Source organism: Phacochoerus africanus, chromosome X (assembly GCF_016906955.1).
Source record: "Phacochoerus africanus isolate WHEZ1 chromosome X, ROS_Pafr_v1, whole genome shotgun sequence".
NCBI lineage: Eukaryota > Metazoa > Chordata > Mammalia > Artiodactyla > Suidae > Phacochoerus > Phacochoerus africanus.
The window spans coordinates 19960284-19978927 of NC_062560.1; the positions used below are offsets into that span (position 1 = coordinate 19960284).

The following is an 18644-nucleotide window of genomic DNA, read 5'->3' on the forward strand; positions in this document are numbered from 1 at the left end:
CCAGAAAGCATGCTTATCTCTCTTATCTGAGTCAAATTGCAAAAATCATGCCTGAAATGAAAGCTAGTACCCAGGGTAAGGAAAGAGTCCATGTTGTTTTTGCATAGTGGTCTGCAAATCTGAGTCAGAGTGGCCATGAGAGTGCAATAGAAGTGGTGCTTGGAGATGGGAATCTGACCTAGCATCCTCTCTTTGCCACAGCTACTACAGTAGTAAGAGTTGGGTGTGTCAGACCTTGAAGTCAACAGTGTATGTCTCATGAGCAGGGTTTCTCATAGATGAAGCATTCGCATGCTGAGTTCCACTCACCACTTTGAAGAAGGAAGTAAGGTTGGTGGTTACAGTACGACCTAAAAGTAGTAGATCGTAGGCTTTGGAGTTTGGCCCATGATAAGCTCTGCTGACCTATAATTACTTAAAAGGATGGTATTAGAGATGTAGATCATTCCCATGCAATTCTGAGTTTAAGCACCATAGTGCTGAATCATTTTCTTGGGAAAAAAAAATAAACATTAAATTCATTCTATGTTTATTCCCGGAAGAGGTCAATTATGTTAAACTTCCTTTTCACTGCTTCCTAATGGCCATACATCAACAAGTTAGAAGTGCACACATCTTACAGTTTATGTACCAGATGTTTTCCAGTGAATATAAAGCAAAAATCTGAGCAGCGGATTCTGATTTTCTTCTATATGCCATTATAAAATCATAGGGTCTGAGTTGACTAGACCAGGAACTGTGCTATTGGGAATGGGGAGCTATGTTTTGTCTCTCTGAAGCTGTAACACCTATACTGGCGTCATTAAAAAGTAGAAACTTTTCCTTTACATCTGCTGTATTTATTTCTTCTTTTAACAATTATATATTCATGCTCATACAGTGCTACCACAGGGAATACAAAGATGAAAAAGGCATAGTTTGTGTTCTTAAGATAGATACAGACTAGTGAAGGAGACAGCAGTCATTAAAATAAAATGTAGATTTAAAGAGGAGTTCCCTGGTGGCTCAGAGTGTTAGGGATCAGGTGTTAACTTCTCTGGTTACTTCTATGGTGCAGGTTCGATCCCTGGCCCAGGAACTTCTGCATGCTGTGGGCAGGGCCAAACAAACAAACAAAAAAGATAATGTAGATTTAAAGAAATCCCAGGGGAGTGCAGAAGGAGATGATGAACACTCCTGAGAGTGTAAATGGGATTTGCATTGGAAATAGCAGGGTGGGTAGATGTTAGCCAGACAAATTGTTGGAGAAAAGTTATCTAGGCAGAGAAAATATGTGTAACACAGAATGGTGAGAGTATGGGGTGTTCAGAAAAGAATGGGGAATTTGATTTAGCTGCCACAGAGTGAGAAGTGATGGGAAGAAAGGCAACTTAGACTTTATATCACAGTCTTTGCTTAGGTTTTTCGGTCCTCGATATGCTTCCTACCCAGTGCTTAGCCCATAGAGGATATCAGATTAACGTTATCTTACTGAATGAAGTTCTCTGCCTTTCTCCAGAGAACCGTAATTTTTTTTCTCTTGCTACATAGCCTCTGACTTTGAAGTTTCTGTTCTTAATACAAGGAAGACACAGAAAAATTACTGAATTCCTTTGTTTCTTTTAAGCAATGGAATATTTTCATCTGCCTTGTCTTAAAACTAGTTCTGATGGGAAATTAGTATTATGGAAGCTGGTGAAAATCAAAGGTTTATTTAGTAACTTGTTCATTCATGGAATATATATATTAAACACCAACTATATTGTTTGTACTGTGTTATCCTAGAAGGAAATAAGCTGTTCATGATTTTGAGGTATATTAACTCATTCAAGCTGTTATGCTAATTTGCTCTACTTCAGTACAGAGCACATTGTATTAGCAGAAAGAGTTAAGCATAAATAAAATGTATATTGTTTAATGTATAGACCTTAATGTTCTGAAATATACCTTTTATTGAGAAGTACAAGTGAATCATTTATGACAGGATAAGAACAGTTGTCATTTCATTCTTCATGTATTTTTCATGTAATAGATATTTTGCATGAAAAACTTGATGTCTGCAATTGCTCAGATTTGTTTCTTTGCAACATAATTGCTTGGTTCATTCATTTCAAAATAATTCATTTCTAAAAAAAATTCATTAAAGCAATCCTTTTAGGACTCACTCATATTTATGAAACAAAGCATTATAAAACCTAAACACCTGCTGCATGATGCATTCTGATTAATAGCTCTGAATAAAATAGCATTGGCATTGTAAAATATGTGGTGCCAGTATTTTGAGTTAAATGTTTAGTGAGAATTTGCCACTAGTGAGAGAACAGCCAAGTCAGTTTTATAAAATGTTAAGTGTATTCCTTCTTTGTTTCTTTCAAATGCTTTTGCATGCATATAATTGAGAGAAGAACAGTATGAACTTCATACCAATTCGTTAAGACTAGACTGGCTATGTTCAGTCAGTGTGCAGTCATGCCTGGTTCCTGGCATGAATGTCATTGGCCAAGTAGGTAAGACATAGGACAAAGAAAACAGTTAAGCACATTTTATGTCCAAGCTTTTATTTACTTGATGTAGTCCTTTCTATACCAATAATAATGCCTATTTGGCCTATGCATATCCAGTAAAAAGCAAGTCTGTAATGAGTAAACCTGTATTTTTAAAACGTTCACAGTCCTTCTCATCGGCACACCTTTGGCCAAGAGCAAAGGGGTGCTTTATTTGTTACTTCTTTACATGGTAAGCAGGGAAGTGTGACTTACTGGTGACTTAGTGAGTCATAAGAAACCATCCACTTTCATGAAGGAAATAGCAAAAGATACCTGTGTTGTCAGTAGTTGATTTTGATCTATTTAGAATTGAGAACTGCAATGATAAAAATTAACTTGAGAGATAAGTAATCCATCTCTTTTGTTAAAATAGTATTACATAGACTCTGTTATATACAAAGAAGCTTCTAACCTATTTTTATACTCCTCTAGAATTTTTTAAAATGCTTTTGAATTATTGGCTTAACTAGTTATATTTGTTAATTAGAATAAGTTTTGAGAATTTCCTTTTCTACTCTCTACTCCGCATTTTTGTCTCTTCTTGCTACTGAATTCCTCTGTCGTCCTCATTTTTCACCTGAATTTCCTCCATATGTGATATTTCTCTTTTCTTTTTTGTTGCTTTTTAGGGCCATACCTGTGGCATATGGAAGTTCCCAGGCTAAGGGTCAAATTGGCTCTGCAGCTGCTTGCCTACACCACAGCTCACAGCAATGCCGGATCCTTAACCCCCTGAGCGAGGCCAGGAATCGAACTCACATCCTCATGGATACTAGTCAGGCTGGTTACTGCTCAGCCACAATGTGAACTCCTAGGATATTTCTTTAGTGGGCTTCCAAGTTAGGAGACCTTCTCAGGGTATCTTACCAGGTTTTGTCCAGAAGATTTTTCTCCTAATTTTTTTTTTAATTTGGTCTTTTTAGGGCCAAACTCTCAGCGTATGGAAGTTCCCAGGCTAGAGGCCTAATCAGAGCTGTAGCCATTTGCATACACCACAGCCACAGTAATAATGCCAGATCCGAGCTGCATCTGTGACCTACCACAGCTCAAGGCTACACAAGTTCCTTAACCCCCTGAGTGATGCTGGGGATTGAACCCATGTCCTATGGATGCTAGTTGTGTTTGTTACTGCTGAGCCACAATGGGAACTTCTATCCTCTAATTCTGGAGTCATTTTTTTTTTTTTTTAGTATAATACTAGCTTAAGGTTTGAAAGCTTTGAAATAAGTTTTACTTTGCCTTCAGATTTTCATTTATAAGAAGATGTGTGTTCTGTTAAAATCATTTTGACTTTTATAATAAAATATTTGTGATGCTAATATTTAAAGAGATAATTTAAATGAATCTTTTATGGGAAATTAATGGCTGCAGAGTGAAGGTTATCTTATCACATTGACTGATTTGGTTCAACTCTAATAAACGATTTTAATTTGAGCTTCTCTGAAAACTATTATGATTTGTTTGTAAGCAAATATTTTCTCACTAAAATCATTAGTACACAAAGATGAAAAATGCAAAAACACTGTTGTACTTAAGGTAAAATGCTTTAACATAGGGAAACACTTCTGAAAATACTTTCAGCTACTTTGGCAGTATCATTTTAAGTTTAGTTGATATTATTATAAGTTGTTCTTATGTAGTCATTAGAGACTATCTCTTATAAGAGAATTTTCTTTTTAATATAGGGACATCTTGAATAAAATTTCCCAAATGTTTTGCAGATAATCCTAAGAAGCAATAGAATTTGAACGGAATATTGTTTTATTTGTGTAAACTAAACCTTTTGACTTGAGAGACTATGGCAATTCAAATTTAACAGTGAACATACAATAAACTATACTTAAAAAAAATCAAATCCATGCTTCAAAAACAGTCTTTTTTTAAGTAAAAATGCAAATTCTCAGTGAAGAACAATCAGATTTGTATCATTTTTAAATCTTTAGTGATAACATTCATAATTTGATATTTAATGTTTATATATCAGAATCCTCTAGTCTCTCCCTTTTTCCCCCGCTGTTTTTTTTCTTAAATTACCATAGGAAAAACAAACCTAAATTACATATAAACTAGGCACCCAGTGATTGCTGACCTAATTATCTAGCTAAATTCATTGTGCTATTTGCTTCCCTTTCTCATTCCCCAGTAGTTTATCTTCCATTTTACTTCATTTCCATTACCCTGCTTGGACAGGAGTAGATTGTTGCTGCTAAGGAGTTGTGGTAGAGCTATTCCCTCACAGGTGACCTGATGACTTGTAGTCTCATTTTCTACTCTAAGCTCTGAGCTCTTTAAGCAAATCAAAAAATCTCTCTGTGTCTCACTTTAGTTAACTGTAAAAGGAGGGTAAATCAAGCTTAGAATTTGTTTTGACCTCAGTGGTTTTCTAACATTCTTTGGGTTTTATGATTTTCTATAAGTTCATAATACTTTTAATTTTACACATGACAGTGACATACATGATGCTAAGTAGTTTGATCAAAGTCTTCCTTTGATCAGGTTAACAAGCCTTTCTTAGAGCTGTTTTACAACTCAAAATGATCTATTTTACTATTTAATTGTAATTTACAAAATCTTTCCCTAAAGTTTATTTGAGGGGATCATATAGTATTTTCCTATTGAATATAGCTTTTAAAAGCTTCTTTATATTTATTCATATAAATCCTTTTTGCAGTAATTTATAGATAAAATATTTAGAGTGAAGTAATAAATATTACTAGAAATTGAAAAATGAGAACAAGGAAAAGAAGAAAACAAATTATACTTACCAAAAAGTAATTACAATTGCTCTAGATGTGCTTCACATTTGACTGTGAGCTAGTGCCACCATGACAAATTTGAAAATAAGTTTAGTTTTATAATTTGCCTTATGAGAAGAAGAAAGTGTATTGATTCCCCTGAGGATGCAGAGATTTTCCTGGTATTCCATATTATAAAAGAAACTTCTTAAAGTGGAGTCATTATGAAGAGGACAGAGAAAAATAGTTATATCGTATATGATTTAATTTTTGCCGTTTCATTTTATTGTTGTGTTATATATGCTTTGTTCATTCTGGGGAAACAGAATTTTTCCTGGTACCTACATTGATGGCTATGCATTTGCTAATAGCATAGATACTCAAAAAATAATTGTTGATAAATATTGTCACAAGTAAATGAACCTAGGTTTGGGTTAAAAAAGAAACTTATTATGAGTCATTATAATCATTCTATCCTGGGTGTCATAGTTCCAAGATATAATGTCCTTATTTTTCCATGTTCATATTAGTTATTACACATTTTATTGTAATTTCTTTATCTGACATTTCCCCAAATTCTCATTCGATTATGGGTTCTGCTAGACCAGGAATTCTATCTTATTTATGTGTTACTTACAATTGTTCTATTGCCTGTACATATAGTACCCAGTAAATATTTTAATGAGTGAATAAAATACTGACTTTAAGTATATTTGTCCTCTGTCTTTTTATAATTCAGAATTATGGCTTGGAAACAGAAAATCTAAAAACGCTTTCTCACAAGTTGAATGCATCTGCCAAAAATCTACAGAATTTTATAACAGGAAGAAGAAGGAGTGGCCATTATGATGGGAGAACCAGCCGAAAATTGCCAAATGACTTTCTGACTTCAGTTGTGGATCTGATTGGAGCAGCCAAGAGTCTGCTTGCCTGGTTGGACAGGTAAAATCTTATGCATGTTTCATGAGTTATCCTCCTCAGACACAATGTTGGAATATAACATTATTTTGTATTTTCTTGTCAAAGGTTTAGACAAGTGAAGGAATATTAAGTAACACATATCTAATTAGGATTTACTACAGTATAAGCATATCAGCAAATAGATACAAAATTGTTTGCAGAATTTCATACCCAACTAAATAGCTAATCAATGCTTAGTCACTGACGGTTTCAAAATATCTTTACTGCTTCATAAGCAAAATCATTTTTGGCTATCGTAAGTAGTTTTATAATACTGCCTTGTCTCCTGATTTTTCTGTGTTCCTTTCGTTAATTGGTCTTATTTAAGATGTGACCGTCAGGATTCTATTTACTGTTTTAAATGGGTAATTAGATACTGTCACTTTTATAGCATGTATTGCATGTCTCATTACCTTTGCTTTATTCATTCTTTATTATTACTCACTTTGCACAGTAATTTTGGATATTATAAACACAATTTGATCCTTTTGTGCTAGTTTAGTTAATTTTCATTTGTCTTGGAACATATAAAAGTTTTTATAAAATGAGAAAAGTTAGAATAAAATTGTATATGCAGCTAAACATTTTAATGGTAAAACATTACAGCTATTTATAAACACTAGAAAGCGCTTTCATTGTTGGATTTTTTTGTAAGGGATGTGTACTGTATTGTAATGGTTCCTTAATCAAATCCTAAAAAACACTTTGTCTCTCATAAGAAACTGAAAATACACAATTTTACTAGAATTATTTCTTGAATAAATGTCAGTAGGATTTACATATATATGTATATATATATATATTATTACAGTTCACCTTTGAACAATATGGATTTGAACTGCGTAGGTCCACTTATATACGGATTTTTTTCGATAGATACGCACTACAATACTACGTGATCATCATCATCAGTGTGTTGAATCTGTGGCTTTGAAGGACTGACCATAAAGTTACAAGCTGCATATTATTCGCTTTTTGATAATTAATTGGTAGACAGTGATTTTTTTATACTATATCATTAAAAGTTTCATGATTGTCTAAACCATGTTTATCAATTGTACAAAATAAATTCTACAAGTAGTATAATAGTCAATATATAAATATATTTAAGATATAGCCTATCCTTAAATAATGTAATGCATTTGTTTCAGGAGGCTTCTTAAATTTAAAGAAAACATTTGATTGTAGTTGTATCTTTTTATAACTATCCTCTGTCCTATAATTATAAATTAGTTTAACCTTGATATTTATATTTGGTAAATTATAAGTAAATAGAATGATTAGAGAATGTTTTTACTTCTTAATGGCAGATATGGCTGTTTATAAAATCACATAATGGCTTTTAGAACACTATATAATAGTTTCTGAGATAATGCATTATGTAATTTTTATGATAGCATTCTTTTTATCATCTAATAAGATGCCCTTAGTAAATGTCAATTCATCTACAAACATACTGAGTGTGCGCACACATACATAGCAATCCATGAAGTGAATCAGTAGTGTTTTGTGTTTGTTTCGTAGGAAGAGAAAATGTGACAAAAAGCCTGAAAGAAATAATTAAAATCATCTCTTTGGCTGCCATTGCTGCAGCAGTTCTCATAATGCTTGTTTTGTGTTATATCCTACCCTGATGATAATTAAGTCAAAGGTCATTTAACAGTTTGACCATAAAAATTAAAAGTAAACTTGGAAGGAGAAAAAGACAACTTTGTGACGATAACTTTAAAATCTTCTGCTGAGACTGTAAATTGAGAAAAGAAACTGAAGTTTATATTTTGAAGATTTTTTTGCAGGAAAATTCAGCTCCAAGCTGGCTTGCCTATAACAATTATGCTTTAACAGCTTAGTTTTAAAAAGGAAAGAAAGAGGAGGAAAAGAATTCTTTGCCATGTTAAGGCATTTGGATTTTATACTGCAGGCTGTGGGGAGCTCTTTAGGGCCATTATTGTGCTGAGATCTTTGAATTCTGAAGATTACTTGGGCTATAGCGCTGGGAAAGATTAGAGAAGAATAAGGCTGGGGAAAGGGAAACCAGTTAAGAGTTTATCTTAGGAATAAGAGCTTATTCCTAAAATAATTTCTGTCCCTTGTTATCTGCCAGGGACTTGCTTCCAGAACTCCCTCAGATTCCAAAATCTGAGAAGAATTCCTTATATAAAATGATGTAGTATTTGCATGTAACATATGCACATCCTTTTTTATACTTTAAATCATAGGTAGGTTACTTATAATACCTAATACAATGTAAGTGCTATGTAAATAATTGCTGGTGCACAGCAAATTCAAGGGTTTTGTTTTGTTTTTTGTTTTTTTTTTTGAGCTTGCATTTTTTTCCAAATATTTTTGATTCGATGTTGGTTGAACTCATGGATATGGAACCTGCCAGTATGGAATGCCACCTGTAATCATGCTGCTGCTTCTATTGGTGATTCTGATGCTAACAGGCACACTCATTTAATTAAAGCAGCCCTGGGAGGGTTGTCTTCATTTTACAGATAGGAAAACTACCACTCACAGAGGCAGAGGTTAAGTTCAAAACCAAATAGAAAGGAAGTGGTGGAACCAGGATTCATTCCAGGCATCTGACTACAGAGTTGATTCTCTCCTCTGCTGTTTATTGAGATCTTTAATTAGAGAAGCAGCAGTGAGGATAGAATGTTAGAGATAGAGAAGCCAAGGAAAAGAGAGAGATGATTTGATTGTGAGTTAAAGGTAAGTGATAATTCCTCATTGAAGAATTTTTTCTATGAAGTGATTTGTAGATCAGGGTGATTTTTTTATACTTTTTAAACTTACACTTTTCATAGAGTCTTAATCTTTTAGAGTGTTGGAAAAAAGGAAAGACAAATGAAGAGTGCTGCTTCCGTATTTGGGAACTTGACTTTGCTTCCTCCTCTGCCATGGATTGTGTAAATATCTTAACTGTTCCTTGGCTAACATAAATTTCAGAAGTTCTCAAAGTCAATTTACATGTGGCAGGATTTTACCTATAATTGTGCCAGCTGAAATGTTTAGACTGTTTTCCTGACAAGTAGCCCAGATTTTTATTAGAGATTATTATTGGATGTGTATTTCAGTTATATTTTTATTCCTTTCAAAGAAAAGAAATGTTTTCTAGGTAGCAGCAACAGCACAAGACAACACTCCACATGCCCTTTTGTTTCAGTGTGTCCTACAAACTACACAGGAAACAAAACACATTAATCAGTGTTAGAAGAGCCAAAAGAGCAGTGTTCTTCATGACTGCCTTTGTGAATCCCTGCTGAAATGCATCGTAAAATGGTATAAAAGGGCAGAGGGCTGAGAAAGAGTGGAGTTTCAGCTCTGCCTCTAGCCCTGGGTAATCTTGAACCGTAACCTCTGTTTTTATTTTCTTTTTAGAATAAAAATATAAAACCTGCAGGAGTTTTCTTCTAAGCACTAGTATTCTATGATTCATAGACTTTGTTCACCAAAGCCATGTGAAGAATATATTCATCTTATTTCCCTTTAAGTAATTTCAAAAGCTAAGCATTAACAAAGTTTGTTAGTGACTTGTAAAATCATGATTTAACTCCCTACCTCTTCTCTAACTGAATTTAGTTAATATTAAACTCTAGAACAAAACTAATCTGTTTTTATGCTTCCTTTATATAAGGTAAGAATGTATCTTGTCTTTTATTTTTGTTTTTTTTGAAGAACTTAAGTACCTAATTATAAAAGTACCATAGAAATGATATTAACCAAAAATTTTTAATATTTTGATTTGTCATGGTAGATTGGGGGATTTGCAAGGGCCATTTCAATTTAATATTGCCAAGCACTGGATCTTTAACCTTGGTTTATTCCTTTAGTATACAATATTGTGTAATTCTTTAGTTGAAGAATAAAAAATTTTGTCAGTTAAATATGATTGTTTTGATGCCAAACAACTGGCTTAATTTTCTTAAAAACTGACTTTTTGGCATTAAAATTTTTATTACATTTTGGGGAAGACTTGCACGTACGGCAATATGACAAGTTTATTGCAGTTTTTATTTAATGTTCCTTAACTGGGGAGAAAGGAAAAGAAAGTATAGGAAAAAATCTTTAATTTAGTTCCATACAAGCTAGATACTTTACATGTATTGACTCACTGAATTTCTCACAAAGCACTTGTCATTATCGCCATTTCACATATGAGACATTAAGTAACTTGCCTGAAGTTATTCCCTAGTATGAAAATTATAATTTGCATCTATTTTTGTTGTGTTAAGAAAGCCCTTGTAGTTTCTCTTTTATCATGTTCCTCAGTCATGGTACATCTCCTTTTGAATGTCAACTAATTCTTAAGGATTTTGAGGAAGTGATTCTTAGGAATGTGGCATATAAAAACATTTATTTGTGCTTTGGTGTTTCTCTTCAAATGCTAAAGAAGAATACCACTTTTCTGTTTCTGGCCTTGATTCTTAAAATTCCCATATAGAATTTTATATATAGGAAATATTTGTAATTCTGCTTTGAAGATATCAATGAGATATCTTTAATATCATTCAAAACCTTTTGAATGTTTAGGATATAAGCATTATGGTGCTAGGGAAAATGTTTACAAATTGCAAAAACTGCATTTCCACTGGAGCTTCCATTTAAATAACATTTATTTTCAAAAAACCAGCTCCTTACATAAATAAAAACTCTAAGGCTAACAAAAATCCCCTTTTCTGTTTCATTTTAAATATTGACTTGAATGAAACAACAGACTTTCCCAGAGGAAAAACCTCAGAGATGAATCACAGTTGGTAGCTTTACTGTTTATTTTCAATTCATGGTTTACTTGTCTATTTTTAACCTACATCCTGCTGTTTTTCACACCTCATCTTTCTTGCAGTTTTATGTGGCTTTGCCAAATCAGTCTATACTTGGAGTTTTACAGATCAGTGTATGCACCATTTTGTACAGTAACATCATTAAAAATGTTCAAAAGTATCATTTATAGAAAAAGTTTATTTTGCTATTTATAGTGAAAGTTTATTCTTTTCTCATTTTCAGCATTAATACCTATTTCTATTTGTTTCTCAAATACATGTTAAGACCATTCTGTTTTTGTTTGTTTGTTTGTTTGTTTCTTTTCTTTTCTTTCTTTCTTGGCCACTCTGTGGCATATGGAGTTCCTGAAGCAGGGATCAGATTCCAGCCACAGTTGTGACCTAAGCCTCAGTTGTGGCAATGCAGGATCCTTAATCCACTGTGTTGGGGGCTGGGGATTCATTCTGCATCCCAGTGCTCCAGAGATGCCACCAATCCCGTTGTGCCACAGCGGGAATTCAAGACCATTCTATCTTGAAGGGATCAATGAGGTATCTTTTTATAGCATTGAAAACCTTTAAAATATTTAAGGCATGAGAGGTAGGCCTCTAAAAGAAAAAATATATGTTCTTTGAGATTTTTGCTTTATTTAAGAAAGTTGTTGAACTAATTTCTTCTTTCATGCTATGAAAGTATAGGACAAAAATTATTTCTATACTGTTAATGAAACTCGGCCTCTGTCAACCGGTGCTGGAATAGAAACTCAGAGACAGAGTTTGGGGTGAAGGAAAAAAGAATAGCTTTTACTGCTTTGCCAGGCAAAGGAGGCCACAGCAGGCTAATGCCCTAAAGACTGTGCCCTCCTATGGGGAAGAATTGCAGGGAGTTTCATTCTCTAAAAGGAGAAAAACAAGGTTTCAGATAAGAATCGGGGTTGGGGCAATTCTTTTTTTCAGGAACCTTTGTCGTCTAAGCTGTTGACAGGGCATTTCAGCATGATTCTGGTGGTGGTCTTCTGGGTTATTGCTTAGATTAACAGTACTTGCAAAAAGGGCATATTGATCAGCGATCAGAACAAACTAGGCAAGTTCCTGAAAAACATCACGTGCTTATAATCTTTAACCCACAGCAATTGTGCTCAAGGTACCTAATCTTTAGTTTACAAGTGATTGTATTTAGGGTGCAATCAAATGAAGGAGAAGCACAAGGAAGGGCTCCAAGCTATTCAATTTTAAAGTTTTCATTTCTAAGCTATTCATTTCTAAAAGAAGCATAAGGAATATAACTTTTCTCTTAGGTGTATGAGATGCCTGCATCATTATGTGTATCCCTTGAGGGGTAGTCAGGATCCTGCACCAAGGCTGTACTGTTACTGCTTGACTGTTCCTCCCTTGTCTTTGCATCCCCTCCCTTCCCCATCAGCAACTGCTGAACCTGCCCCTTGGAATTCAGACCACAGAGCCTGAATGAGGTCCATTTCCTAAAAACAAGAAATGGGGGACACAGAAAGGCTTATTGTGCCCAGGAGCCCCACAGGGTCCTGCTCAGTTTCAGTACCAGGAAAATTACAGAGACAAAGAATACTACTTCAAACACTACCCAGTACTATGGCTTATTGTAGTTTGGTCTTATTTCCTCTTCTGTGCCCACTCCTCCCACGTGGCACCTCTTGTTCCAGAAATGAGCAGTGATGTTACAAGGCCACTGTCCATAAACTGCCCCTCAGGCTCAACAGTGCCAACCTGAGAAATAGTAAGACCTTCCAGATTTCCTACTTAACTCCCTAGATTTTCTTAACAGCTTCTAATTTGTTTAGGATTTCTGAACCATTAATAACCTTTCTATAAGTGCTTTTGTTTGAAAAGAATGAGCAATGAATAATTTCTTATAGGATCATAAACTTTTCCACTATGAAGAAGTATAAGCATTGTGTTATCTGTATGATGATTTTAGAAGGTCAGTTGTTTAACTTTTAAGATCTAAATATTATAGTTCCTATAATAGCCATTTACTAATGAACTAAGGATTTCATCTTGTTTTTTGTTTTTGTTTTTAACTTTCTGGCACCAAAAAGCTTTGCTTCCATGAATTTAATTTCCTTTACTTAAAGTAAGCCCCATGTTTTTCTCTAAGTATCCTGAACTCTAAATCGAGGTTTCTTTAGACTGAGGAAGAAATTCCTCTTAATTTTTTTTTTTTACTTATTTTTTTTTTTTTTTAGGGCCACACTCTGCAGCATATGGAAGTCTCCAGGCTACAGGTGGAATCAGAGCTGCATCTGCCAGCTGGCCTATGCCACAGCCACAGCAACACGGAATCCAAGCCCACTGAGCCAGGCCAGGGATTGAACCCTAATCCTCATGGATACTAGTGGGACTCTTTTCCACTGCACCACAAAGGGAACTTCCTCTTAATTTTGTTTTATTTTCAACCTGATCATGTTTAGCTGTTCTACAGAGATCCTTTTCTTTATCTCGTAGATGATCATTAAGTCATGATGGAGTGTTGATCTTTGGTGACTTACAAAGATTGGAACCTGTCAGCCTTCTTTAACTTATACGTATATGTAGCCAAGATCATCAGACCAAACTTTAGCATCACCTGGCTGAGAACAGTTCTTAGTATAGTTGTATATGACTTGCCTTTAAAATGAAAACTTTAGGGGAATTCACTATAAAATAAAATCAGTGTTTTCCTTGGTATATGTTTAGTTTTTTTTTTTTCTTTCAGTTTTCTTGATATTTAATCTTGAGAGAGAAGCTTGTCCTACTTGAAATATGAATGGTCAGGGAAGTGGAAAACATGCTTTAGAATTCAGTTTGCTACAGGCATTTCGGTCATCAAATAGATTTTTCTTTTGGTACATTTTGAAGATCATATGACAGTCTTTTTTTAAGATTTATGGGAAGAATCATGCTGTACTTCAATCTCATCACTTTTGAGTGAATTTTTTTAGATTTTATTAACAGACTTTGACCTTTGCAAAAACTAGGAATCCAAGCTCTTTCTAATCATGCAAGAAGCATTTTTAAATTCTTAATTAAAATGCCAATTTTTATGCTTCAATGCAGCAAAAAATAGTTTTGGGGTAGTTTTTTTTAATGATGTTTTCCTGGAAATGCTTATATTTTATATCTTTTAAAAATAGTTTTATTGAGGCCTAATTTACCTTCTATAAAATTTATCCATTTTAAGTTTAATGAGTTTTAATCAATTTAGATACAGCTATGCAATGACCTCTAAAATCACATTTTAGAAAACTTCCATCAGGATAGGTTTTTTTGGTTTTGTTTTGTTTTGTTTTAAAGCTGGTACTTGCTTACGATTAAAGAAGTTAATTCTTTTTTTTAAACTGAGAACACAGATTAATTAATTACATATATTTTGTTCTAATTAACATAATTTGAATTCCTAATGACTCCTGTTTTAGTAAATGAAGATGAAAAATATACTATTTTGGAATAGAAATGAACAGTAGACTGTAGAATATAAACTCATTTAGAAAACAGTATGTTAAAACCACTGGAAAAAGCAAGGGCATTTTAAGAAATGGAATTGAGGCACTTGGTTAAGGCTTTGGAATGTAAATAATTATAGAACACTACTTGTTCACGAAAATAATTTTAAGTATATCATTTAAGTGGGAAACATAAATGCCTGAGAAAACTGGAGAAAATATAGACAAAATGATTCTTATTAAGTGTTTAAAAATAGAGAATAAAATGCCAAGAAATATGCTTTTTGGCTTTGACTACATACAATTGTAAAAAGTGACTAAGTGTAAGACCGATGACAAACTGGGGAAAATATTTGCAACTAACAGTTGGGAGAAGCAGAGAGTTAATGTGTATGTGACTATTACATTTACATTTAAAAAGCACCAAAATGCAATAGATAAACATATAAATAGACAATTCAAAAAAGAAGAAACAGAAACTGCTAAGATGTATATACCAAAAAATAATTTCAAAGTACGTGAAGCAGAAGCTGACAAAAGAAGAAATAGACAAATCCACAACTACAGTTGGATACTTCATCTTTCTCAAAACAAAGTCAGTAAGGATTAGAAGAGCTGAACAACAAAAAATAACAAGATCTAATTGACACTTTTAGAACATTTCATTCAACTACAGTAGAATGCAAATTCTTTTCAAGTGCCCTTGAAACAATTATGCAGATGCACCCTATCTCTATCCTAAAACAAACTTTAACACATTTAAACTAATTTAAATCAGTTAGAATGTGTTCTTTAATCCTAATGGAGTAAAACTAGAAATCACACCACACACTTGTAAGTAATCCATGGATAAAAGAGGAAATCTCAAGGGAAATAAAAAGAAATACATTGAACATAATGAAAATTAGAACAAGTCATAGTTTTTTTGGCATGCTGCTAAAGCAGTGCTGAAGTCAGAGAAATTTGTAGCACTGAATGCTTATATCAGAAAAAAATAAAGATCTCAAATCAATTATTTAAACTCTTAAGAAGATAGAAAAGTAATTACTAAAAAACATGGGCATAAAGTTTCAGTTATGCAAGATGGAAAAATTCTGGAGATCTGCTGTAGAACATTGTACCTGTAGTTAACAGTACTGTCTTTTACAGTTAAAATTTTATGAAGAGGGTAGTTCTCATGTTAAGTATTCTTTAAAAAAAAAAGTAAACTTAAAAAAAGAAAGTAGAAAATAAGAGTAAAATAAACCCAAAGCAAACAGAAGGGACCAATATCAAGAACAGAAATCAATGAAACACATGTTGAGGGGACAATTAAAAGGGTAATAAATACTACAAATAACTTTATACATACATTTGACAGATTAGATGAAATGGCCAGTTCCTTCAAAAACATAAACAACCAAAACTTATCTAAGATGAAATAGATTCTCTGAATAATCAGTAACTATTAAAGAAATTGAACTGTACTTAGAAACTCTTTGGGGTAGGGAAAAAAAGGCCTAGGCTTATTAGATGAGTTCACTAGTGAATTCTATGTTTAAAAAAAAAATAACATGAATTCCACACCCTGTGTTCCAGAAAATAGACATGGAGGTAAGCCTTCCCTTCTCAATTTATTACAAAATCATTATCCTGATTCTAAAACCCAGGAAAGTACAAAAACAAAAACAGACCAGTAATATACCTTAAACTTGTATGTTAACATCCTCCACAAAATATTGACACTCCAACTCCAATCATACTTAAATAGAATAGTGCACTCTGACCAAATGGGTTTCATTACGGGTAAGCAAGGCTGCTTCAATACTTGAAAATAAATCAGTGTAATCTACCATGTTAATGTGCTATAGAATACAAATCATGTAATCATATCAGTAATTTGATAGATTCCTATACTCATTCATGAGAAAAATATTTAGCGAAGTAGAAATAAGTGAGTTAAGGATCTGTTATTGCCGTGAGCTATGGTGTAGATCGCAGATGCGGCTTGGATCCTGCATTGCTGTGGCTCTGGCCAAGACCTGTGGCCTCAGCGCCAATTGGACCCCTAGCCTGGGAATCTCCACGTGCCGCGGGTGCGACCCTAGAAAATTCAAAAAAAAAAAAAAAAATACAAAGCTAACTAGAAGTAGTGGTAATACCTCAACCTGATTTAAAGCATATATAAAAGGCAACGGCTGACCTTGTATTTTATCGTGGAAGACTGAATGCTTTCCTCCTAAGGTTGGAAATGAGGCAAGGCTATCCTCTCTCATCCCTCCCTTCAGTAATGTATTAGAAGTCATATCCTGTAAGCTAGGCAAGAAAAGGAAATAAAAGGCATAGGAATTAGAAAGGAAAAAATAAAATTTTCCTATTTGCAGAGATATGTCTGTGTGTAGAATATTCCAAGATAGCTACAAAACATCTGTTTGAACTAGTGAGTGAATTTAGCAAGGTTGTATAATACTAAGTCCACACAGAAAAATTAATCACATTCCTATATATTAGCAATGTACAACTGGAAACTAATAAAAGTAAAAACATGGTACAATTTACATTTGCTGCAGAATTAATGAGATACCTAAATATAAATTTAGCAAAATGTCCTCAGGATTTGTATGTGAAAACTATAAAGCACTGATTTATGAAATCAAAAAAGACCTAAATAACTGGAGAGACATACTGTGTTTGTGAATTGGAAAACTCAACTTAGTTAAGATGGCCTTTCTCCTCAAATCTTCTTTATATTAATGAAATTCATATAAAAATAGCAGCAGGATTTTTTTCTATAGCCACAGACAATATGATTCTAAAATTTGTATTAAAAAGAAAAGGAACCAGAATTCTTCATCAATCTTGAAGTTGTCTTTTTTTGTTTTATTTTGTTTTGTGTCTTCTTAGGGCCACACTACCTGTGGCACATGGAAGTTCCCAGGCTAGGGGTCAAATCAAAGCTGCAGCTGCCGGCCTATGCCAGAGCCACAGCAGTGTGGGATCCCAGCCAGGTCTGCAACCTACACCACAGCTCATGGCAATGCCAGATCCTTAACCCACTGAGTGAGGCCAGGGATCGAACCCACATCCTCATGGATATTAGTTGAGTTTGTTACCACTGAGCCAAGATGGGAACTCCAATTTTGAAGTTTTTAAATGCTATTTTAAACCTTACATAACTAAAGTAATCAAAGCTGGTATTGGTGGCAGGATACACACAGAGAGCCCAGAACTTTATGCATATGGTTAGGTGATTTTTAGCATTCAATGGACAATGGATAGTTTTGCAACAAAGGGTGTTGGAACACTTAGATAGGCATAGAGAAAAAAGTGAACCTCTACTCAAACCTCACACCTTATACAAAAACTGACTTATAAACATGGATCACAGATCTAAATATAAAATATATATATTTTTTAGCTTTTTTAGGGCTGCACCTGTGGCATACGGAAGTTCCCAGGTTGGGGGTCCAATCGGAGCTGCAGCTGGCAGCCTATGCTACAGCCACAGCAACACGGGATCCGAGCTGCATCTGTGACCTACACCCCAGCTCACAGCAAAGCTGGATCCTTAACCCACTGATCGAGGCCAGGGATTGAACCTGCATCCTCAGGGATAGTAGTTGGGTTCGTAACCTGCTGAGCCACAATGGGAACTCCCTAAAATATAAAACTTTTAGAAGAAAATATGACTTAAGAGTCAGGTTTCTTAGATATAACACTAAACATACACTCCAGAAAAGAAATTAGCAATAAATTTGACCTCATTCAAGTAAAAAAACTTTTAACCTGCTAGAGATCAGGATGGAAAGATAAGCCATAGACCAAGAAGAAATTTTACAAGTTACCTATTTAACAAATGACTTGCGTAAGGAAAATATTAAGAACTCTCTTAAACTCAATAGTGATACCAAAAATCTAAAAAAGAATGGACTAAGGTCTTGAGCAGACATTTTACTAAAGAGTATAAATGGATAGCAAATATGCACATAAAGATATTCAGCAGCACCAGTTAGAACATTGTTAGAGAAATATAGATAACTATTAGATATAGATGTCATTTAATAGAGAAAATACATACAGCTTTGGGGAAATGTAAATCAAATCTGATATGCTGCTACATAGCTATTTGGCCAAAATACAAAAGTGAAAAACTTTTTTTTTGGTTTTTTGTCTTTTTTTTTTTGCTATTTCTTGGGCCGCTCCCGCGGCATATGGAGGTTC

General features: G+C 33.9%; 1 protein-coding gene across 8 annotated transcripts in view; it reads left to right on the forward strand.

Moving 5' to 3' along the window:
* The window catches only part of CNKSR2 (connector enhancer of kinase suppressor of Ras 2), a 278229-nt gene that overhangs the window by 57622 nt on the left and 201963 nt on the right, over nucleotides 1-18644 (forward strand). For all 8 annotated transcript variants that reach the window (XM_047764937.1, XM_047764938.1, XM_047764939.1 and 5 more), the window contains exon 3: nucleotides 6000-6202. In XM_047764937.1, the coding sequence (XP_047620893.1) occupies nucleotides 6000-6202 (203 nt within the window). The remainder of the gene's footprint in view (nucleotides 1-5999; nucleotides 6203-18644) is intronic.